Source organism: Pelmatolapia mariae, linkage group LG6, assembly GCF_036321145.2.
Source record: "Pelmatolapia mariae isolate MD_Pm_ZW linkage group LG6, Pm_UMD_F_2, whole genome shotgun sequence".
Taxonomy (NCBI): Eukaryota; Metazoa; Chordata; class Actinopteri; order Cichliformes; family Cichlidae; genus Pelmatolapia; species Pelmatolapia mariae.
Genome location: NC_086232.1, coordinates 28513373 through 28538483, shown reverse-complemented (window position 1 = coordinate 28538483; position 25111 = coordinate 28513373). Strand labels below are relative to the sequence as shown.

At 37.6% G+C, this 25111-nt stretch overlaps 1 protein-coding gene across 1 annotated transcript; it reads left to right on the top strand.

The window, feature by feature from the left end:
• Window positions 1-13593: 13593 nt before the first annotated feature.
• Window positions 13594-25036, top strand: gga3a (golgi associated, gamma adaptin ear containing, ARF binding protein 3a). The gene is made up of 17 exons (XM_063476510.1): window positions 13594-13662; window positions 14301-14385; window positions 14540-14615; window positions 14717-14815; window positions 14907-15030; window positions 15191-15294; window positions 16846-16926; window positions 17083-17220; window positions 17525-17606; window positions 17810-17932; window positions 18402-18614; window positions 19245-19318; window positions 19398-19828; window positions 21253-21452; window positions 22203-22372; window positions 22502-22612; window positions 22816-25036. The coding sequence occupies exons 1-17, from the start codon at window positions 13626-13628 to the stop codon at window positions 22924-22926; spliced, it is 2259 nt and encodes a 752-aa protein (XP_063332580.1). The 5' UTR covers window positions 13594-13625; the 3' UTR covers window positions 22927-25036.
• The last annotated feature ends 75 nt before the right edge of the window (window positions 25037-25111 follow it).

Genomic DNA, 25111 nt, shown 5'->3' with positions numbered 1-25111 from the left:
CTTATGTGTAATGTAGAGACTGGATATCTACATGACATGCTCCATGACGTGATGGAAGGCAAATCAGAGATCAATGTTATTTAGAGCACAAGGGATCTGCTGGGTAGCTTTCAGTATTGTGGTAGTAATGTACAGTAATGGGGATACTGGCCTGTCCAGGGAAGTTGTGACATTAATGGTGCCATCCATTTGGATTTAACCTGAGGGTGGTCTTTAGTTTGGATGGCTTTACTCTAGTTATCGACTGGCTAGGATTAGAAAAGTGGGCTCATATCTCATTTATCACCTTCTTGAATAGTACAGCCTGACCTGACCACTGCCTGAAGACAAAGAAAACAAATCTAATGGAGTTCAAAGTACAAATTAATATGTAATTTATTTAAATATGAGTGATTTCCCCCTGCTTTTCTTCCCACTTTAGCCTCTGGCTATGGCTACAATGCCAGTGGCAATTTACAGAGCAAAGGTTTTTCAAATGAGTATTGTGCTTATTTAATCAACCTCAGTCCTGCCTGAATAACTTAATAATAATTTAACAATGTGGCAGAAAAAAAGGTGTGCTTTTTCTCCGAAAAGGTTGAAACAGTTTGTCACTGTAATTTTAAAAGAGCTGTTACTCAAGCTTAAGTTTCACCTTATGATTGTGATTATAAATCCTATCAGGATACTTTCAATGAGTAATAAGCCTTTCAGACAGTTCTGGCAGACACAATACTGAATAATTATGGCATAATACCATAAAAAATACCATGAAAGAGGTATAACTCTGAAAGAAACTCAGCAGAGTAAGATCAGGGATGAACTATGCATAGCAAAATCAATAAGCACAATGGACTGATGCAACCCAAGCGGGTTTGAGATAGTTTGCATTTTGCCTTGAGCATTATGGCAGCAGAAGACTGGCAGATGAAATTGTTAAAATAATTAAACTTTTATATCATTGCATGTGGCTTAACACAAAAAATCTATACAATAATTCCTCAAGTGCTTCACTCCACAAGCTGTATAAAGAAGTGAAGAGTGTTAACCTTGAGTGAAGAGAATGACTAATGCACTCCCACAGTACATTTGCTGAATTAAAGGCTAGCTCAAATAATTTTTCTGGACGTTATGGACTCATTTTTTACCTTCAATGTAAAAATGTAACAATGTTGGGTATACCGGAAGTCTTCAAACAGCAAAGGTACATCTTTTTTACTTGATATAATTATTAATTAATGATTAATTAAAATCTGCTCATATCTGTAGTCATAACAGAGTTATTTTGTTGAAGTCATTTATCTTTGTGGCAAGTACTTAAGGTGGTGACCTTTTCATTATATATGGTATTGAAGCTCTTCTTCTATAGTCCACAAGTGAAATATCTTGTAAAAACAATTTCTTTTAATAGTGTGTGGCTCCTAAACACATTTTTCACCACTCAGCATGGATATATACTGTTCAAAGTGGAAAGAAAGCATCTATAAAGGCCCTGACCTCAATGACACACTACAAACTAAAAAACTCAAAGCACTATATTTGATGGAGGGATTTCACCTCAGAGAGGATAAAGAACAGAATGGACCTTTGAGACCTTTGAGAAACGGAAGATGGGGCTTTGCATGTAAGCACTATTATTTTGCTTATTTGATTTGATTGATTTGATTTATTGATTAGCATTCAAATATCTCAGTGAATACAGAATAAAGATTACCACAAAGCAAGAAAGCACAAGACAAGGTTAATCAAGAGGTATTGGCTGAAGCAAATGCTTATTACGCCAACCCTTTTAACAAAAGATCTTTTAGCATATATGTATGTATATGTGTATATATATATATATATATATATATATATATATATATATATATATATATATATATACTCTGTTCTTGGTTATGTCACTAGTTAGCTAACAAAAACTACTGCAAATCCGTTAGCAGCAACCAACCCAGTGACTTCCTGTTCTGTACTCACACAAGGCAGCACTACACATGCTCTAAAAACTGGCACAATTTAAGTGTTTAACACTTAAATCTGGCAGAGAGAGTTAAACCTGTGACAGTTTTTAAATAGTAGGGTTCCATGGTGTAAATTAGTCTAAATACATGTAGTGTTTCATGCCTGCTTTAAGTTTCTTAAGGTAGCATCAGCAAATAAAATATTTTTTTTACCTGTAAACACTGACATTCACAATCACTAGATATTGATCAATTATAAATTTTGGCCATGTTGTGGTTTTTTTTTCTCCTTAGGATAACTATCTGCATAGATTCCAAAAGTCTCAGCAGTGTTTGGTTTTTCATTGCTTTTTTTTTTTTTTGCAAACGTCTGCATGCTAACATGTTTAACTAAGATGGAAAGCATGGTAAAATGGCTCAGTGTCAGCATTTTGGCACAGTCATTGAGATCATTGTAATTTAACAATATTTACCTCAAAGCACTACCTAAAAAAGCCAACCCACATCTGTCGTCTCTTATACTGCATGCTTCAGGAAGGAAAATTGTGCTGGCAGTTCTTAAGCAGCACTCTCTCAGCTTCCTCCATCAGTACGCTTGTCTTTATTGGTACTAGAATTTATTCACTGGGTCTCTGTAGAGACATAGCAGATAAACGACAATCAAAGGTGCATGCTCTTACATTTATCAGCTGTTAAGGCATTTGTAATTACTGCTGTGCACATTTACTTTCTATGGAAATTTTTTATCTTACAGGCTGAGGAGTTTGATTTCATGAAAATGTTCCACACGCCATACAGCAGTGTCCTTTTTTATACTGGGTGACAATTTAATCAAGCAAGGGATTCAAAGCATCCTGTTCTATTAACTTTTACTGAATGTGCCTTTTTAAAGATGTACAGCCCTTTCTTCAGATATGGGAAATAAACTCATCAGAGTATAGCACAACCCAGTCAGGTACTGTAGTTTTCTGCATTTCAAGACTGCATAAAAGTGTGAAGGATGGACGCTCCTGTGCAACTTTGCACTTCTTCAAATTTAATCTTTATTTGCCCAAATTGTGTAAACATAACCCCTGCACACTAATGAGGTTTTTAGGAATTTTTGGGTAACTTGCAAGGTTGGAAATCTAATAAGAGACACACCATCTGTTAGTTTCAGATAATTAAATTACCAGCCAGAACCAGCTGGCTTGTTTTTTGTTTTTTACAAATGCAGCTGTAAAATCCTGTCTTTTCAATATGCAAAGCACATGTGTGGCTAATGTAAAATGCTAAATTTTATATTGTCAAGAGGAAAGAATTAGGTTTAACCTGAGGGTATCAAACGTGTAGATTTGTCCATTTTTTAATTATTATGTTGTCACCAACTATACGTGTCTAGAGTGTTGCATTAGTAGGCTCCACAAGTGTCAGCCTTGCCCTCAGGTCCACACACATTCAGCTCCTCTCTAGTTTAGATTTCAGCACCTGAATTCAAATGCAGCTATAAAAGAACAAAGAACCCTGATCAGTGTGTCAGAGGTTAAAGCTGGACAGATCATTCCAGAGTCACATTCTGACGTCTTCAATTAATGAGCAATTAAATCTGATTGGGAGATAATTGCGTATTACTGGCAAATGAGTTAATTTTTCTTGTGCTGCAGCCTGGCCTTGCTTCTGCTGATAGCATGGATACTTGCTTAATAATAACAGATCCTTCTTACCTTTTTATGTCTGTGATGCATTCATGGTGCAAGTATAAAAGGTGTATTTTTTATTTTATTTTAAAAAGACAGGTAATTTCAAAATGTGTCACAAAATGTGTCTGATGGCTAAAGGTAGACTCACTTAGTTTCCCAGGGAGCGGAAAAAAAACCCATTAACATGCAACACAGAGACGATGAAAGATGTAAGAAAGACAGGACAGGAGAAGGAGGAGGGAGATTATTTTCAAAGATAAGGATTTAACAGCTGGAAATTTATACCTTAACGACTGGAAATGTTTACCTTACATGTAATGTCCTAATTCATTTTAGGATTTTTAAATCATATATACACATGATATGTCACTGACTTGTGTTTTTGAAATGTGTTTTTGAAAGTAATGTTTTGTTATTCATAGGTTGCATGAGACAGTTTAGTTTAAAGTATCACTGTGTAGTTTACAGTAGAGCACTGTGCACAGGATAGCCTGTGGTGTTTGTGGTTAATGTTGTCTTTTAATCTCAGTTTGTAGTGTAGCTTGTGAAAGATCTGTCATTTTTCAGAATTCAGTTAGCTAAGTCTACATCGAGCAGTGAATATCAGAGTAGCAGTGCAGGTAATTGTTTTCCATTTGCTGCACCTTTACACCTGTTCTTAGAGTTCCTCCACCTGCCAAATCCCACTTTAACCCCTGCGTAATTCTACGGGAAACTGTGACTAAATGAACAAGACGTGAACGAAAATCAGCAACAGGAAATTATTTGTGTACTCACACTGCGTACTTAATTTTCATTCTTTTCTTTTTTTTTTCTCCTGATGTGGATGTGTGGAAATTGGCTTATGACTCGCAAATTAGAGATCTATTTAACTTAATTGGCAGCCCTTTTATGAATGCACTATAGATGCTATTTTTGTTTCGTGTGTTGATGTGTAAACAGAGAAAGATACAAACCCGATTAAAAGTTTAATGGCAAAAAATCATATTTTACATGATTGAATCTAAACAAGGTTCCAAGTAGAGCTTCAACATGCAACAAGAAGAAATGGGAGTGAGAGAAAACATTTTTTGAGCATGCAATTTATTGAAAACAACGCTTAAACTGAAACAGGCCGTTTCAGCCTGATCAAAAGTTTAGGACCACATGCCTTTAAAAGGCAAAGTCTGTGCAAAAATGTGGATTCATTGTCATTTTCTGTCAGGTAGTCACACTGTTGTGAACTTCTGATGGCCATTTAAATTTAAATCCCATTTAAATTTAGCTATGTGCAAATCTCTTGTTAAACACATTATAAATGGTCTTGTTTGAACTTAGCGGGAAGCGGGGTCTTCAGTTTCCCCTGAGCCCAGGTCATAGATGACACTTATATGAGTTACTTAATTAATTCAGTTCAGCTCCAGTCAATAAACTCTGTCATATGTCTCTAGGGGTTAATTAAACTGGCTTGACTTTATTTTTTTATCTGTTGTCAGACATTCAGGTCAACACAAGCAGTTAACATGGCAGGAAAAATCTAAACTACTAATTATTTATATGCTATCAAAGTGTACCGTGCACACAAACAGCATCAAATTATGTATGTGCAGCAGTTCATTTGTGGTTAGTTTTGTGTTTAATTGTGTTTTTCTCTTCTTTTGACCAGTATGATAAATGAAACTATTATTAAATCTAAGAGTGAAGTGCTCTGTTAGGATAATAAGATACTTAATGAGGTCTTTAAAACCTGATTATTCAAGATTTTCTATGCAAGGAGAAGACTGTGATACTATGATACAAACAGTATTATATGCTTTTTTGCACAAATGCTCCATGTTTTTTTTTTTCTTAAAATCTAATAGAGTAGCTTTGCATGATTCCCATTTCAAAATAATGCATATTTATCTCATACTTGGCCTTGGTGCAGCTCCTCTGCCTGAAACATGCCGTTTAGCTCCCTTCCCTCTCATTAAGTTAGGTCTTTTCTCATTGGCATCCCCATGTAAACACAAGGTTTGAACAGCAGGTGGTTGGGGCTTCTGTGTTCCAGCCAGAGCTAAGATGACCATATGATGGACATCATATAGAGCCAAGAGGAGTAAACCATGTCTGAAACTGAGCATTAGGGTGAGTCAGAAGTCTGAGCTTTTAAGTACAACAGTTCACAATCAATAAAAAAAGCATTATATTGGAGCAAACAAGCAATGCAAATACTGTGAATTTACAAAATGATTTATCCAGCTATAATGTGTCTAGACCCTACAGCCTTGATTCAGTATCGCAGAGCAAGTTTTGCAGCCGTCGCCCTCTTTAATCAGAACTTTCCATCATGTCTGATTGCATGCTCAATCAATATTCTTGTCTTGGAATCTTATGTAATCACCCAAATCAGCACTGTGCGACACAGAAAATTCAGTGTTGAACTTTGCAGGCATAAAACTCTGAAAAATATCACATGATTATTATTAACAAATTCCTCTCTCACAATGTTTAACCTGCTGCACAGATTGCAGTCTCATGACAGTGCCGTTTTCTCCAACTCACCTGGCTTGCCGAAGGTGACTTCTTAAAAAATAACGTTCTGTGTCAGTCTGACAGGTTGACCATGAATCTTTTAATATTTTGTCAGAGGAACTTGTCATTTTCTACTTTCGGTGTGTGATGAGAGAATATTTTTTAAAAAGGTGTTTCGTTTGAGCTCTGACCTCATTGGGTCTTACTTTGGCTTATGATGCAACTTGATGAAACATACATCACTATATTTAATTCTGCCACACTTGATTTTGACTACTTGGGAAGTTGAGACGTTACCTGCTGTATTTAAGTGATAATAAATTAACCATATCATTGTTTGTATTTTCAGAAAATTTTAAGATTTTTGTGTTTCGATTGATCCAACAAACTTCTTTTTCTGTGGTTATTGTAATTATTCATATTTCTGTTTCCTCTCCACTCTTTTTATCTTTCACTCACTAAAGATTCATATTAAGGTCTAGTTTATGACATCCTATGTGGCCATTTTTTTAAGAAATCCTTTATTTAGGGGCTACCTTTCACTATGTTCAAAGCAAAGGTGTGCATTCTTCACAGTAAATACACATATAGAGACAGATGACAAACTGAAATAACATCAAGTTCTTTATGAAGGTAAGGTGATGGGCTACCGCATGCTGTTAGAACAGCTACACAGTGCATTGGCATTGATTCTCCATTTCTCTGAAACTCTGCTGGAGGGCTTGAATACCATTCTTCCAAAGGTTACTCCCTTATTTGGTGTTCTGATGATGTACTGTGTAGTATTGCATTCATATGGGTTGATTAAAAAAAAGACCACAGCACAAGATTCACATTTTCATAGTCATCGAACCGTTCAGTTGCCAACTGCGGCAGCAAAATATATCTCACAGCAAAACACAGGAAGCAGATCCATTCAGTAACTTTAATTTTTCAACCACCTGCAGTAGACATTACAATGTATATTTGTGTGCGTGTCAGTATAGAAGGTTTTTTTTTTTTGATGAAGACACAAGAAGTCAAGAAGCTATCAAAGCATTTTCAATCTTGTGTATTATCTTGGTAAATTTTCTACAGAGTGTTTTCATTTATTTTTACCATGACAACCACTAGTTTTTGACTGCAGATATGTGGTTTCATATAGTCACATTATAGCCCAGAGAAAGGCTATGCAGAATCTACTTAAAGTCAGATATTTTCTTAATGAAGTGACTAAGCAATGACCTCCATCTTTCTTAATCATGTGACGACACCCGACACCAGTGTTGAAAACTGATGCTTGTATTATTCTCATCCTCTGCTGGAAACGCAGTTAATCCTTTGATGGCTGTTTTGAGCTTCCCACGGCTTTGACTGGCTACTGACTTGCAACTGAAGTCCCTTACAGATTAAGGCGTATCTGTGTATTTAATTTTCACAGTAATATATAGTATTACATGGCTTGACAGATCTTTTCTGTTTGTTTGTTGTTTATTGGATTGGATGGTTGAAGTCTGAAGAAACAAGACATATTGGAAAATGTAACAATTTCATCATTTAACAAACAGGTACCTCAGTAGCATGTGTAAGAACCATACATAGTCACAACAACCATACATAGCCACAACAACACATCTGGCACCTTCTCCTCTGCTCACCAGCTGGTCACACACTGCTGTGGGATGGCATCCCATTCTTCAACCGGTGGTTGTGTCGGTCACTCCGGCACGAACAACACACTCAAGTTAATCCCAGAAATCTATTTGCACCTGACTGTCAGCACCTGGGTCACCAGAAGCTCAAAAAGGAGTCAGTAGCAGAATAAGCTGTTTGCCAGACAGAAAATGTGGCAAGTTTTTCATGGGTGAAACCCACATATTCAACTCTGCTGCTCAACCCACAGAAGCATTGTCCTCACTAACATGGCACCATTTAAGGTGAAATAAATATTTGATCCCCCACACCTCATCCAAATTCTGGCTCTAACAGATTGGCTCTGTGTCCACGTGGTACACAGATAACAATCAATCAGATCAATCAATTACAGATACTCATGATCTCAACTCGTTATGTGTATAAAGAACACCAGTCCACAGGATCAGTTTGTTCCATTTCAACCTTTTCATCACCATGGAAGAGAACAAAGGAGTGTCAAAGGACGTCAGGGGCAAGACTGTAGACCTGCACAGGGCTGGAATGGACTACAAGACCATCAGCAAGAGGCGAGAACTGTTGGTGCGATTATTAGGAAATGGAAGAAATATCAAAGGAAAATCCGTTGCCCTCAGTCTGGAGCTCCATACAAGACCTTACCTCATGATGTGAGGAACATCATGAGAACGGTTGTGGATTGGCCCAAAACTACACAGGTGGAGCTCTGTATAATCAGAAGGCAGTTCAGACCACAAGCAGCTAGAACACCGCTGGCAACACACTATGCTGTAATAGACTGATATCTTGCATGGCCTGCAAGGTCCCCCTGGTCAAGTAGGCACATGTGCAGCCCTGTCTTAAAAAATTTTCCCATGAAAATCTAAATGATTCAGAGAGAGAAGTGCTGTGATCAGATGAAACCAAAATTTAGCTCATTGTTATCAACTTGTGCCATGATCTCCATGCCCATATTGGGATGGCTCTCTCATTACCTGTTTTTAAAACACAACTTAGAACTCAGTTTTATTCCCTGGCTTTTAACTTGGAATGAGAGTGGTGTGTTCATTACTATTATCATCATTATTGTTGTTGCTGATTTATTGTGTTTTGGTGCTTTGGTGTTTTTTTAAATGTTCTTTATTAAGGAGATTGGATAGGATGGATGGATAGAACTCGGCCCACTGACCCATGCTGAGTATGACCAGAAGAGCACAATTCACACAGTAAAGCACAGAGGTGGAAAAAACATCCTTTTCGGTTGTTTGTCTGCTAAGGGCACAGGATGACTTCACCACACTGAGAGGCAAAAAGGCAGGGCCATGAGCTGTAAAATCTTGGATGACAATCTCCTTCAGTCGACCAGAAAACTGAAGGTGGGTCTTCCAACATGACAGGGATCCAAAACATAGCCCCAAGGTAACAAGGAAGACACTAAAAAGGAGCAGATTAAAATCCTGGAGTCTCCAGACCTCAGTCACATAGAAAACCCATGGAGGGAGCTGTTGCTTCAAGTTGCCAAGTGGCAGCAAGAAACTTTAAAGATTTAGAGTGTTTTTGTAAAGTGGAGTGGGCCAAAATCCCGTCTGAGATGTTACCACTGTGCTCACCACCAAGGTTTTCTCCACCAAGTACTAAGTAATGTTTTGCTTGGGGATGAAATGAATTTATAATTGAATTTATCATTTTTATGCATTTTTTTCCTGTTTTGTGGTTGATATTCTGTCTCTCGCCATTTAAAAACCACTTCGATAAACACTTCAGCAGAGGTCAAATAATGAATTCCCCCTCTCTCTCTCATATCTATATATATATATATATATAGATATATATAGATATATACATATGATATGTCTGAAAAGGCTTTGTTCCACTATGAGTGGTGAAAAGTAGTTACTTAAAAGAGCAAAGGACACAGTAAGGCCAAATGCAATATCGTTTTCATTCACACACCAGAAAATACTAGTGTATTTAACAGCTAAATGTGACAATGCATAGTAAATGGGCTCTACATCTTCTTTGAGATGTTAGCACCGCCAAATGGCCACATGGTAAAAGGACCTGTGACATAAAAATATGAAAGAAATACAACTCTAATCAGTATCACTAAGATGACACACATGCAGGCTGGCAGTTCCTACACAAAAATCTGCAGGGCCAGACATTGCAGATTGAAAAACAAAAGTAGAAGCATCATAACATCGGCTGGGGGGCTTCTCTCAAGCTGAAGAAAACCTTGCCCTCAAACCTCAGTGCATTGTCCAATGCAGCAATCACAAGATAAAATGTTATGTTGTGTTTGTTTATGCTCTTTCACACTCTAATCAAGTGTTAAGCCACTAAAGCAATTAGGTTTGTCTAATATGTCAGTAAAGCAGTAATATGTATATCACAAAGATCTGACAAAGCCTCTACACATCTATACTGCTTATCTGGAGTATGGTTGAGTATAATAGCCAAAAGGTCCCATATGTCTTTTCCCAGGAATATTTTTCCAGCATCTCTTGACGTTTTTGCAGACCAGATGGTGTTTATAATTGCTCCTGCATATTCTGATGTTCCCTGGGTCTACTACCAGCTAGAACATGAAGAGTGTCATTAGAGCTCTTTCAGAAAATCACAACGCTGACTGGCATGTGGATTCAGCTAGGAAAGTGATTGTTCAGCACTCTTTTTGACATAAACCCTGGGACAATCCTTCAAACAATATGTTTCTTTTTACATTATTTGCCATAAAAACAGTTTCGAACTCATTTTGTTCCTCTGAAAATCCAGGGAATACTGAGAAAGCAACAGTTAAAGTGTCTGAAGGAAAAGCAAGGCAATGAAACCATAAATAAAACAAAAGACATCTTTTTATCTTAAACAACGGGTTAAGTGGTTTTTACTAAATTTGAAAAGCTGATCTACAACTTACAATAAATCTCCAAGTCATTAAAAAACACAGTCAGGAACAGAAAGTTAAAAAGCTTTCAAGATAAAGGTTATTGGCACAGACTGTTCCCCGAGCTTATGTACTTTCAGGCCTGATAGTTGCACATAACTCTGTGGCTCCACAGGAAGACGGGTAGGGGTGGGGGGCAACATCACGCAAAAGCTCAAGACTGTCAGTCTCTAAAAAACACATTCAGTGAATTCATCAATAATGAATGAATGAATGGCAAGTCAAAGCGTTTTACACAATAATCAATAAGTAAACACTGAGCCATTCACACACTCACTTTCTCTCACACACACGCACACAGGCAGACAAAAAGTGGCTTCCAGATGCCACATATGTAAAACACCAAAAAAAAAAAGGGTCTGGGCATGTTTGAGTTGTCTGGTCATGTTACACTAAAAGTGGGTAAAAGGCCAGCAGAATGAGACATGATAGGTGCTCAGTTATGGAGATAATGGCGCAGACGGACTCTCCTTCGAGACCTTTGTGACATTGCACTTGTTTTTAAAGTGCAAAAGTTGATGGTGAGAAAAATAACAGCACAGAGCTTGAAGAGAAGTTCACGTTCTGTGTACTTTTTTTTCTGACCAGACCCCTTGTGAAGTGGGCATGACTGTTTGAAACTGAAAGTCTGAAAAATTGTTAGTCACAACCTCTGAACTGTTCATTCTCAACACAGTGGTAGATAATCTTCCTGTCATCTCCTGACACTTACAAAAACCATTCAACAGAAACAAAAACCTGAAAAATGTTCTTGCAGCAAAACTGATGCAAAAAGAAAATGGAAAATAATTTAGTGTTTCTGGTATATATGTTAAATAAAGGTTAGGGTAAGGAGGTATTTGTTGGTTGCGTTCTCTGGACCGCCCGTGGAGGTGATCACAACCTCTCAAAACACTTTTGATGGGCTAAAACTGGTGATACTGGTCTATCGACGAGAAATGTTGAATCGCTCAGTGTTGCACTGCTCCTGTCAGGGGAATTGCTAAGAGTTGGCCAAACAAAAACTGTAGTTATGAAGTAATCAAAAAAAGAATCAAGACCTCTCCTCTAAATTTGATTTCTTCAGTTTTTGAATGTAAATGAAGGAAGAAGAAGGAGAATCAATCTAGAGGAAATAAACAACAGAGTGCACAAACGTGTTTACTGCAGACATAAAACCTTCATCACTTATAACTGATAAGATGAGAGGACTCTGCAGCTGATAGGCTGCTGAGTGTGGATAAACCTGCTGCCGGAGTTAGTTTACAGACTACTTTAAATCAACTTAGTGGAAATCAAACTGCTCATACAAGTAGTATGACTGACTCAGAAAATATCTGCTTCACTCTAACTTCTGGGAGTAAGCCAATAAAAACATCCCCCTCTTCACAAAATTCTCACATTACTTCACTGACTCTCTAAACAGATACATTAAACCGGACCTCAGACAAAACAATTGCAGCAGATGTCATGACAAAGAGTCTTGCTGGACTGTATTTCCTCCTTAGAAGCTTGATGAATGTGAGGTATAGGTGACAAAGTTGGCCCACAGTGCTTTTTTTGGTCTGTCTCAAGATGTGAGATATCTAAAACCAGCAGCACTGGAATTCATGTTATGGATTATTTGCACAGGAGCCACTAAAGTCCTTGAAGATATCTGAAGATCAAGATTCCTTGAATTGTTCATGCAGTTTCATTTGCAAACTCAGAGGGAGCCAGACTGAATATACAAAGAATGGCATGCAGTGCAAGGAAACAACACCAGACAAAAGCTTGCCATCACACAAAGCCGTAGCTCGTAATAGCTTCTTGGTCTCCAAACAAACCAAATTTTTGTGAAAAGTATTTATTTAAAGTTTAAACTGACATCTCAAAGCTAAACTTTAAAATAACTGACAGAACAATCTGTTAGAAAATTGGAATTTTAGAGTAATTACATTTTAAATGCAATGGTACGTTTAGCCAATAATTGGCTATATACTGAACACATTTATTTTTCTTATACAGTTGTGGTCAGAAGTGTATATACACTCAGCATGGTAATTTTGGTCTTTTAATGAATTCTTTGAACTTTCTTTTGCTACCCAAGCATGCCTCTTACCATTATGACCAGGAGTCATTTAGCTTGGTAATGTGGGCAGCTGCAAATTTAAGTCAGGCTTGTAGGTGTTGAGTTTGGAACAGGTGCTTCCTTTTTGGTTGGCACCTTCTCAGTCTATGATGAGCCTTGATGGTTCCTGGGTTGTTTCTGAATATTCTAACGATTTTGCTCTCATCTCAGGGTGACAGTTTGGTAAAGTGGTGACACATCTGAAGAACAGAATCGACAATTCTCCTTTTTAGATCTTCACTGAGTTCCTTGGACTTTCCCACTGTTTTGAGTATTGGTCATGTGAATGCTGTCAAGCAAATCCTTTCTATGCTAACAAAGAGAAAATACCAGTCAATCATGATTACTAACGAGAACTTAATAGGCCTTGGCCTTGTCACATTTAAAGACAATATATAACCTTTAGCACCACGTATTAAAATATTTAAGAAAGCCTGTATAAATGCATACACTATGTATGTATAAAGTTTCATAGAGGAAAAATTAAAATAAATTCACACTTGTGCACCCAGTTCTTTTTTTCTTTTCTTAGGCATTAACGGTGTATAATGTAAAGTCGTTCCACTGCAGTGACTGTACAGCAAAAGGAGCGTAGTTCAAAAGAATGAATTGGAAACCAAAGTTACGACATTCATAAATTTTGTGAAAAAAAGACATATAAACGCACAAATACACAAAAACCTGAGACATTAAAATATTATTCTGTCTAAAAAAATGTTTTCAAGTCATCACATGATGGTAGGGTAGAAATGTAGATTTTACAAATACATACAGTTGAAGCAGGGAGCGCTGTGTCCCATTTATCCGGAAGCACGTAAAGGCAGCAGAAGTCACGCGTTGTTTGTACAAATATGGCGGACTATGGCGAGTCATTGGAGTCTTGGCTTAGTAAGTATATATTTAAACTCTTTTCCCCCGCTATTTATTCCTGACAGAAGTAGTCGCGTATGCTCTACGTTAACTTGGTTGTGCTAAATATTAGTTGCACTCGTGTGACACAACTGCATTTGGAATTTACCATGCTAATTCATCTGTGTTGTCACAAGAGGTTAGCACGGTCAGCTGCTGTCAACTGATGGTTGATACACGACAAGTATTAACCCTTTTTGAATTATTATTATTATTCGTTTCCGGTGGTTATAGTTGGTATGCCTAGAAAGAGATGAGTGTTTTGTATTAATCTGGGTTTCCACAATCCACTTAAACGTTTGCTTCCTGAAACACCTTTAGGCTTTAACCGAAGTGTAACACCATCTTAAAACAACAAACATAAACAGGATCAGTAAAGTGTCTTGCGGTTTAGTAAGAGTGAATTCACATTAAGCTAAATATTTTTGAACAACTGCCTGAATTGTTCGTAAGGTGGTCTGGGAATGGAGGGAGCTCGATGCTAGAGGGCTGATTGAAATCTTGGTAGTAAACAAATTTGTAGTCTTCAGTGGCTGTCCTTGGATTTAGGTGAACCAAAGGCACCAAAGAAGCTGTCAGAGTTGTATGTTCATGAGATTTTATATTTTCTGTTTCAGACAAAGCCACTAACCCTTCTAACCGGCAGGAAGACTGGGAGTATATTATGAGTTTCTGTGATCAAATCAATAAGGAGCTAGAAGGGTACGGCCACGTACATTTAATAACCCCAGCCTCTCCCTACACTCATAATCAAATCGTGTGTCCCCTCCTTGTGGTAAACACACAAGCCTTTGTATTTCTTACGTTATTGAGTTTGCATTGCATTGTTTGAATTGCCTTTCTGGCATATTCTCAGTCCACAGATATCTGTCAGACTGTTGGCATACAAGATTCAGTCACCACAGGAATGGGAAGCAATGCAAGCGTTAACGGTGTGTGGTGGATTTATTTCACTGTGTTTTTCATTCTGATATTAGTAAAGATACTTTTTTTTTTAATAATATTTTTTTTGAGCTTGTTTTTGTTTTTGCAGGTTCTTGAAGCTTGTATGAAGAATTGTGGGCGAAGGTTTCACAACGAAGTTGGGAAATTTAAGTTTTTGAATGAATTAATTAAGGTGGTTTCACCCAAAGTAAGTACCAAATGTTTTACATTTGCAGACAACATCATACTTTGAGTTGTTGTTTTCCTTTATTAAGCAGTTCATCTACATCTTTTTTTAGTACCTGGGAGATAAAGTGTCGGAACAAGTGAAGAAAAAAGTGATAGAGATGTTGTATAGTTGGACAGTGTCTCTGCCAGATGAAACAAAGATTGCTGAAGCATATCAGATGCTGAAATTACAGGGTGAGACATAAACAGCTTCAAAAATGATTAAATATACTGAGTGAAATTTAAACATTATGACGTGATCACAGTAAAATCCAAAAATCACAGCGTGCATTGTGCTATGAAGTCCTGAAGCTGTCTTTACCAAAGTACAATAGCTACCTGTTTTTATTTTTAGGTATTGTTTTAGCTGACCCAGAAATTCCTCTTGATGCCACATTAATACCATCACCTTCTCCACGACCCAAGAATCCTGTGTTTGAGGATGAGAAGAAGAGCAAAGTAAGAGAAACTATTTTAGGATATTGTGTGAATGCCGCTTCTCATTAACTGCAATTAATTCTCGTTTTCACTTCTCCCGTCTCTGTTACGGATATAGGTTTTTAATTATAGGTTATTCGGCATTATTTAAGATGGTATATCACTTATACCTCAAGAAGACAATAGTACAATAGTGCATTTCAGGATAGAGCTCATTTGGTAGCTTAGGAGTCAGTGGCTATGTGAGTCATCATGGAAAAAATGTGGCCCTGCAAACACCTTTTGTTGCACACTGAGAGGTGTTTATATGTCTGGATTTATGTTGGTGCATTTTGTCAATGCAGTAGCATCTCAACTATGCATTATGCACCCCCCGAAACTTTAAAGGTGTGGCGTAGGGATGAAGAATGACAAGATTGTACTGATCCTAATGATGTTATAGGTCTTGTTTGTAGTTCAGTTGACCTATTGATTCATATTCTTTTCTTTCTGTGCTGAAAATAAGTATGCCTATGCAGGTTTTCAGTACCACTCATTCTTCGTATTATGGCCACAGTGCAGAAACTATACTGAGAAAGACTTGTATGTAACTCAGGTGTGCAAAAATGCAGCAGTTCTGAACTTAACATTTCTTTTGCAATTAACAGCAAAAACAGCAAGCACTGGTAAAATGATTAAGCTCACAGGCTAATGATTCCAATGGATTGGGCAATTAAGCACTGGTTGTCAACTAGAACTTCCTGAGCTCCTATTCAAAATAAAAGTGCGATGTGAAGATCATTGGTCAAAGAAATGAGTCGTTGAATAATGCAGTAATTAACACTATTAAATATGTATGGCATAACCATGAGTTGAGATTATCTGTGGCCATAAATTGCCAGAGTTACATGAGAACCATTCTGATATATGCACTTAAATACAAAGCTACAGGCAGAACACAGTTAGCGTAGCCTTGGGCAGTCAGAGAAACCTTTTTAAAACCCTTCAGAGATATGGATAAAGTTCAGTGAAAAAAGTCTGTAATGCTTTCAGAACAGATTTTGAATAATCTTTGCTTTGTGACAGCTGTGAGCTAGCTTCTTTTCCCAAGGCCAAGGCCTGTTATGCTTCACTTACTATCTGATGACATTAACTTCACAAGCTTTGGCCGATATCCCAACTGAAGCCCTGAAATACTGGCCGTTTGTCTTCAGCAGCTCAGCCAACAGATTCCAGCTGATGGCTTTTCAGTCTGTTCTTGCCAATACATTTATGCTGTTTTCATGCTTGAATAGGAAACTTTGATTATAGGATTTTCTCACTACATACTTAAAATCGAAACACTCCAAAAGATCAAACGAAGAGAATCTCTCATGGCTGCCTCTTTGTTTTTTTTTTCAAAATCCTTTCTCACTCTTGCATCATGATTTCCATTGTGGCATTTCACAGAAATAAAGACCAACTTTGTACATTTCTGATGCTGCTTAACTAGCTCATTGGTTGCTACAAATATATTGGGTTCACGGGTGGGTGTGTGGGTGTTTACCTTTGGTTCACAGCAGTTGATCTAGTAGTTCTCCTATCTCTCTGCAGAGATTAGCAGAACTGCTGAAGAGCAAAAAGCCAGAAGATCTGCAAGAGGCTAACAGGCTCATCAAGAACATGGTCAAGGAGGTGTGTCAATGTCAGATGAAATGTTTTTGTTGTAATATTTGAGTATGAATGAAGTCGGACCTCTGGCTGCTCTCTTTTGGAGACATTTTACCTCCTTATATCAGGAATAACGAGTTTGATCAACAAATACTAACAAATGTAGTTTTTCTTTTTCAGGATGAGGTGAGAACACAGAAAGCAACAAAGCAAAAAAGCACACTGGAGGCGGTGAACAACAGCGTCAAACTACTTAATGAGATGCTTGCACATTTCAGCCCAGAAGACTCCACAGACGCAGACAGGGAGCTAATTAGGGTTCGTTATTTACTGGCTAAGATTCAAATGATATTTTTGAAAAAAATAATCTGTCTATCATTAGTTGACCTTTCTGGAAATACTAATAGAAAATTTCAAATGTTTCCCATACAACCCTTAAGCAGTTTGAGGTAATTCTGGGCTTTTTAATTAGACTGTACTAGAAGCAATTTATAATACCCTATGAATAGTTTCTGAATTAGTTTGAAATTCTAAACTTATTTTATTTATTTTTATTATTGTTATTATTTTTTTAGTTTAGTCCCTTTTTCCAAATAATGATTTATTTTTCATTGTTTTCCAGGAGCTGTATGGTGATTGTGACAAACTCAGGCAAACGGTAGTTCAGCTTGCTACTGAGACTGAGGATAATGACAGTAGTTTGGGTAACAAAATATTTGATTTGTTTATTCTGCTGAAATGTCTTGCTCAGTTTTCTTGTGCTGATTCAAAACTAACATCCCATCAGACCCAGGTGACTCAGAATCATTCTGCTCACAGTTTGTAAATTGGCAGTGTCTTCACTTGTCTTCTCAAGGTTATATTAAATCTCACCCTGGTCTAATTTATTTTGAAATTCACATGTTAGGAGACATCTTGCAGGCCAATGATGACCTCTCTCAGGTTATTAATTTGTATAAGAAGATTGTGGAAGGACAAACCATGAATGGAGAGACTGGAGGACGCCGAACACAAACGTCAGTCAGTGCAGGTAAATTTGAAGTGTAGGTCATTCTGATCAGAGAGAACAGTTCCTAACTATTCTACCATTTGGCATGGTGGTTTGTGACATGTTCTCAGTGGGGTGTATGTGGTATTGACTTTAATGTTGTGCTTGTCAAAACTGATTAATGCACAGTCAGCACTAGCGTGGCCACAGTGAGAGCTTATTGCGTTTGACGCAGGACTTTGCTGAGAATCCAGTCTACCATGTTTTCAAATATGTTATAATGTGTAAAGTACACATAAGGATAATCTTAAGAGTGGTTATCCAGTCTAACCTGAGAAAGGAATAACACTTTTAAGTGAATGGCCTTTGTGCGTATTGGAATGGTGTGTACTGTTTACAAGCAAGGTTTGGTGTAAGTATTATTTTTAGGGGAAGTGACTTTTTAGATTTGGCTTGTTTTATTGATGACAGTACTACTGCTTTGAGTACATTTGCATACTGTATCTGATAGGCACTGGAAGCACAAATCAATCAGAGATTTTGATTGATCTGGTGGGTCTGGACATCCAGAGCCCCTCTCCATCTGAGCAGCAACCTCCAGCATCTTCGCAGTCATTTCCTTCTGACCTGTTGTGTGGATCAGCTGCCACTGACCCACCATCCCAGAGTATTAACGTACCCTCCACAGCACTGTCACTGCTGGATGAAGAGCTGCTGTCTTTAGGTAACATTCAGCATAATGTGGTTTAATCACTCTGATTTATTTTTTTAATTTTGAAACTGAATGTTAAAGAGGACCTATTACGCTTTTGCCTTCTTTCTTTTTTTCTTTTTTTTTTTTGTATTACTGTGTATTGTTGCTATAGTGCATCCATGGTATAGTGGTTAACACATTTATCTTAAGACTCATGATTTGAGACTAGGGTCCCAAGCTAGTGTACTTCTAGTGCAGGTCCCAAGCCTGGATAAATGGGAAGGTTGCATCAAATCCAACACAAGCGTGTGACCCCTTAGGAAACAAAGGAGCAGCCAAAAGTACCTTCTTCTATAGTTGTGTATTTTCACAGTGCTGATACATGAGCCAAAAACTCAGGCATCAGACTGCTCTAAACACTCATGGAAGTTGGTTGATAAGTGAGTTGGAAACTATTTTGTTTCAGGGTGTGTATGAACTTTGGCCTGTACCGTGAGCCTGTACAAATTTAACAAAGCTAAACTGTATATTATGCAGTGCTACTGTGGTCCAACAATGAAAATTTGGAATTAAATATCAAAATAATGGGTCCCGTTTAATAATTGTATCAGAATTTATAGATTTTGATGCAAATTCTGTCACAATTGTTTTTATTTACAGGCCTCAATGAACCTATTACTGAGCTTAATAAATCGACACATGGAAACCCAAGCAATCCGTTGCCATCTACACAGGTATTTAAGTTAATTAATTTAAAGTCATTTTAAGTATTGTCTTGTTGGTTAGAAGTGTTTTTATTCCCTTGATTTCCAGGATTCCAGTCAAGATTTGGATCTTTTTGACACTTTACCCACAGTTCCTGTGTTTTCTACGCCTTCTCTCTTTCTGGATGCCCTCTCTACAGCAGGAGCCCCAGCTAATCATTCCCAGACTTATACACCAGCTTCTTCCTTAAACTTCACTGGCCCTGTCTTTTCTACACCTCTGGCTTCTACAACATCTGTTTCTACAACATCCGTTTCAACAACATCAGTCATATCCCCACAACCCTTCAGTTCTATATTGACCACTGTGGCTCCAGCTGCTCCTCCTCAGTCATTCAGCTTGACCTCATCTGCTCCCTCAGCCCCCAATATCACCCCTCAACTAATTTCAACTTCGACTTTGGACTTCCACTCTCCATCGCCTTCTCCAGGTCACATTCTGCAAGATCTCACCTTGCTGGATCTGGGCAACAATAATAGGTGAGTAATACATGTGCTGTTGTGTAAAATTCTGTAGACTGGGTCACTCCATCTGTACACTTTCACACATCCTATTTTTATTTTTTTTATAAAGAAACCTCAGTAAATGGTGCAAACTCTCCATTCCATTAAGACTGCGTCTCTTAATCAATTTTAAAGATGGTATTTAATCATCCAAAGTTTGCAAGTGGCAGATTGATCTGTGAAACTCCATTATCTCTTGACAGACAGAAAGTTTGAAGCATGGCTCGAACTGTGCTCGTTTTTCCATATGATACTAATTAAATTTTAAGTCATTAGAGTACTTTGTAGTTTGCGTTAACAGAGATAAGACAAAGATTGAGATGGATCATTTTTATGTAGCTGTGCTAAGTGATTATCTGCTAATGGTTCAAATGTGTTTGTGCTACTGTGAAGTCAAATGCTTTTGGTTTCCACTACTGATTATTTACCCTAGCATTTCAGAAGTGTTTCAAGCAGAAGTGTTATAGGAACAGTGTTGTGTGTTTTTTGTTCTCTAACAGGCTAGTTCAGTTGCACAGCTACAATAAGACAGAGAAAGTCTTTCATGCCACATGCTATACACATGTGCCAAATAATGATAGTCATTACTTCAACTGATGTAACAAACGAATTTCCCAAGTAGAGGATAAATATTTATGATCTCATAATTTTTCTCTACAGTACAACTGGTGTGCCGAACATTTACTACATGTTGTTTTATACATATGGGTCTGTAAGTAGTATAATACTGACACAGTTTCTGCACACTGTCGTAATGTATTTTAAATCAGTGAAGTGCCAACTTTCAGCTTTAAATTTAAGAGATTTAATAAAAGCATGGCGGTACCTGTTTAGGATTTTCACTATTTTTCTTTTTTTTATACATAGTCCGCCCCCCCCCCCCCTTTTTTTTCAGAGGCTCAAAGATAATTGGACAAACTAACATCATTTTAAATGTAAGAAACCTATCCCAGCTGCCATAGGATAAGAGGCAGGTTACACCCTGGACAGGTCGCCAGTCTGTCACGGGGCTAACACAGAGGCAGACAACCATTTGCGTTCATTTGTTAAGGATGTCGTCCCTCACTGGCATCAAACTCTCATTGGGACTCAAATTGAGATTACCAGTCAATAGCTACAAGTTCGGCGCTTCAGATCTTTTGTGTTTAATTTGCATTGAAAAAATGAGGAGACAGACTTAATCTGGCCAAGAAACTACTTGTTAGTCACTTGTCCAATTACAGTTGAGTCTCTGAAAATAGGGGGCTTTGTATAAATTGTAGTACTTTTGTTAAACTCACCAAATCCAATCTATCAGTCTGCACTTAAATCACATTTTGATTGTTGAATGTTAAAATCCACTGTGGTGGTGTACAGAGGCAAAATTTTTCCAAACATTTTCTTTGCGCTTTGTCTTTCAGTCTTGAAGCCACATCCACCCCAATTATATCAGAAGGAATACATGCATTATCTGCTCCTCTGTCTATCAAGAGTCAGGCTGATGACAGCCCTCTGTTGCGCTCTCTGTCCCCTGTTCTACCCCTGAGCCAGTCGAGTCCAGGTAGAGGACAAGAGGTGTCCCTGGCCAATGTATTTGTCCCTCTTGATACCATTAAGCCAAGTGAGTTCACCAAGTGGGCTTTACTGACTATATGTTTATCTCTAAGTGAAGGTTTTTGTAGTCCGTTGGATTGTATGCTCAGGGTCCTTGGCAAGATAAATTTGAGGTCAAACCAGATCATCTGATGTCTTTCTGAAGGTTTTCAGTGATGGAAAATGGTGTTTACTCTATTAAGCACTTAACACTATTTTAAATGCTTAAAACTTATTGGAAATATATATTTCTAAAGTAGATTTTCACTGAAAAGGACCAGTGTAAAAGCTGTTCAAAAAAAGCTTTGTTCTCAAAATGTGAAGATGTATTTCGTTTTTGTTTTGCCAACCAGTAATTTGAAATGTTGGCTGCTATTTGACCATCTATCTACTTCGATAGAAAATCCTGTAGAGAGAATAATCACCTGAGAGATTTTGGGAAAGCATTCGTGCCTGTGTACTACAGATGGTTCACTGACCTCCAGGTGTTTTTTGTCAAAACATAATTGTTAGGTGGGAGAAAATGAACATTTGGTCATTACTGATCATTACTGGTGACAGTGAAAAACATACTAATACTGTTAATAAGATAGATTTTATGTTCTTACTGTGGTCTGAAATTAAGCATCGCAGCATGCACGAAAGGAACGATGTGCATGAAAGCAGGAATCTCTTCTAGCTGACTCAAATGACTGTGTTGAGGGTCGTGTGTACTGCCTTATCAGTTTATGACGTAATCTCAGTTTGTTCTTTTTCTTTGCGCTACCTACGCTTTTAGGTAAAGTGTGCCCAGTGACAGCTTATGATAAAAATGGTGTTCGCGTTCTGCTGCATTTCGCCACCGACTCTCCACCAGGCAGGCCGGATGTGCTGGTGATGGTGGCGTCCATGCTTAACACAGCCACTCAGCCGGTCAAGAACATTGTTCTGCAGGCTGCTGTGCCCAGGGTAAAACATGACGTGCATACGTAACACTGTTCCTCCATCATGAGATTAGATTTTTGAGTAAAAATTGAATTTGGGTGGGATGCAGCTTGTGTTTGATGTATGTGGATGTCTCTTCTGCCAATTCTCCAGACGATGAAAGTAAAACTGCAGCCACCCTCGGGGACAGAGCTGGCCTCTTTTAACCCAATACTTCCCCCTGCTGCCATCACTCAGATCATGCTGCTTGCCAATCCTCTCAAGGTAAGGCTCAGCCTTGAGCTTTTCTGGTGTCCATGCATTTAAGCATTTATTTATTGACAGAGCGCTTACTCAGTTGAGCTGTTCATTCAGTAAAGCACAGTGAAACATCTTTTACTGTCTTCCTTGTCAATCAATATGAGAAAATAATGGTTAATGGCTCAGTGTGATCCTTAACTGAAATGTTCTGCTTTTATGTCTTGCAGGAAAAGGTCCGGATGAGATATAAATTGGCATTCACGCTGGGAGACCAGCCATTCACAGAAGTGGGGGAGGTGAATGATTTTCCACCTGTTGATAAATGGGGAGCTCTATAGCTCTGTAGGCTGATTGCTATAAGACTACTTGAACGATTTGGCTTTCAGTGTTCTGCTGTGGTCAAAAGAAAGCAAAATATTAAAGCTTTCAGGCAAAGTTTGAATATATGATAAACTTTGTTGGATTTCAGAGAGTTGAAGATGGTCTGCTGATGTAGCACAAATACAGTAATTTTATTACGATACCAGAGGTAGTCAGTGTGATGCAGTAACTAACAAAATGAACTGTCTGAATGCTGATGGTGGTTGTTTGGTGAATTTTAAATATTGTCGTGCTTTCATTTTTTTAGTACCCTTTTGATATAATTTTAATGTTCCTATTTGTGTTTCTGTTTTATTGGAGAATGGTTGCACTTTTGAAAACGGCAGTCTTGCATAGAGGTTAAAATGATTATGAAACTGTGGTTGTATGAACAGGTGATCGCAATCTGAGTTTCACATGATTTCTTGATGACTATGTAAGATTTTTACAGTTGAGACTGGCTGAAGCAAACAAGAGCCCCTCTATTTCTGAAAAATCACTCCAATATTGGCTGATTGGAAATTGGTCACTTTCAGTCTGGCTCAAAACTACAACTGAATACTTTTCTTCTTCTGGGTTTTGCAGGAAATCACAGCTCAGCCTCTTATACTCAGCACTAATGTTTTTTTAGTATTTCAGTATTTATTGTCCTGAATGTATTTATTTTGGTTAGTGAGGAAGCTATCACAACTCCTAACGTAATGTATGGTGATGCAGTTGTCAGCTGTATTCTGCATACCCCTTATTAATAGATACTTTGAGTATTTTCAGTAGTTTTCAGAGTCTTCAATGTTACCAAATAGTCATACAGACTTGTTATAAACGTTACATTATTTAGCGAACTAGAGATGGTCTTAACAAGGAAATTTAATTCCTGTTAGAAGAAACAGCGGCCATAGGTCAAGGCCTAACCATTGGGTAACTTACCATGTGTTCATACAGAATTGTGACCTCTTTATCTCTATCTTCTTGGAGTTATGTGTGCTGGAGGTTCTCTACATATTTCTTATAAGTTTATTTATTTGTCATATTGTTAAATTACCTTGTCATTGCATTTTTGAACAACTACTGTGCATGGATAAATAAAGAGTGGGATGGATTTTATTTATGTTACACCTTTTAACATGACTCTGTTTTGTTTTGTTGTTTGTTTGTTTGTTTGTTTTTTTTCAGTGTTCAAAATCAGTGTAAATGCAACTGAATGTTTTTTAATTTTAGAATTGTTATCTCAGGTCCTTAAATTAGCTTGAAAAATGTCTAAGGTATGCAAAACTGCCATATTTTGCCCCATTGAAAGTCATTGAAATACAATTTTTGATCCTACATTTATTTTTGACATTAACTAATTCATTCCTTTATGTTAAGGTTTTATTTTGGAGTACTCGCCTTCAGTTTTTTATTTTTATAGTTGGCCACCAGGTGGTACTGCTTTTTCCCATTCAAAGCAAGCAGCAAAATTTTGCCTTTTCTTTTTTTCTGCAAGGCTGCTTTGCTACTGAAATAAATGTTGTTGGATAATCGTATGTGTGAGAGGGAGAGAGAGAGATCCACCTTTAAGTCTTTTCTCTTAGTTTATAATGCAGGGTGTGGCTTTCTAATTCAATAACAGTAAATGTATTGTATTGCATTTTGAATATTGTATATCCAAAATGACTGCAATTGCAGGAGCAGTCATTTTGGATATAGTTGAAGCAGTGACATGATTGACTTGTCCATCTCCATATTTTGATATTCCCCAAATGTTTGCCTCCCACAAAGACTGTAACAGTCTATGAGTTTGAACCTGGGACCTGCACACCATGCCACCAGCTATGCACTGCTGCTGATTGTAAGTTGTGGCCATGGGAAACACTCAGTGGTGTATATGGACGCAGAAGTACTACAGCCTATTTAGGGATGCTCATTTCAGATGGTGTTTGCAGGTAACAAAAATTAATCAGTTCAACTTAACATGTTTCAAGCTGAAGTAGTTTTAAAAGACTGTAATTTAAAGTGGAAAAAATACTACTATATAATATTTTTACAGCCGTTGGTGGGAAGTTACTTTTTTTTAATATAACCTAGATTATACACTGTAGAAAAAAATAAAATGCTGGAAAATCAATGTTTCTGCCAATCATTAACCTATCCCAGGGCCTAATAAAAATCATAATCATATACTCC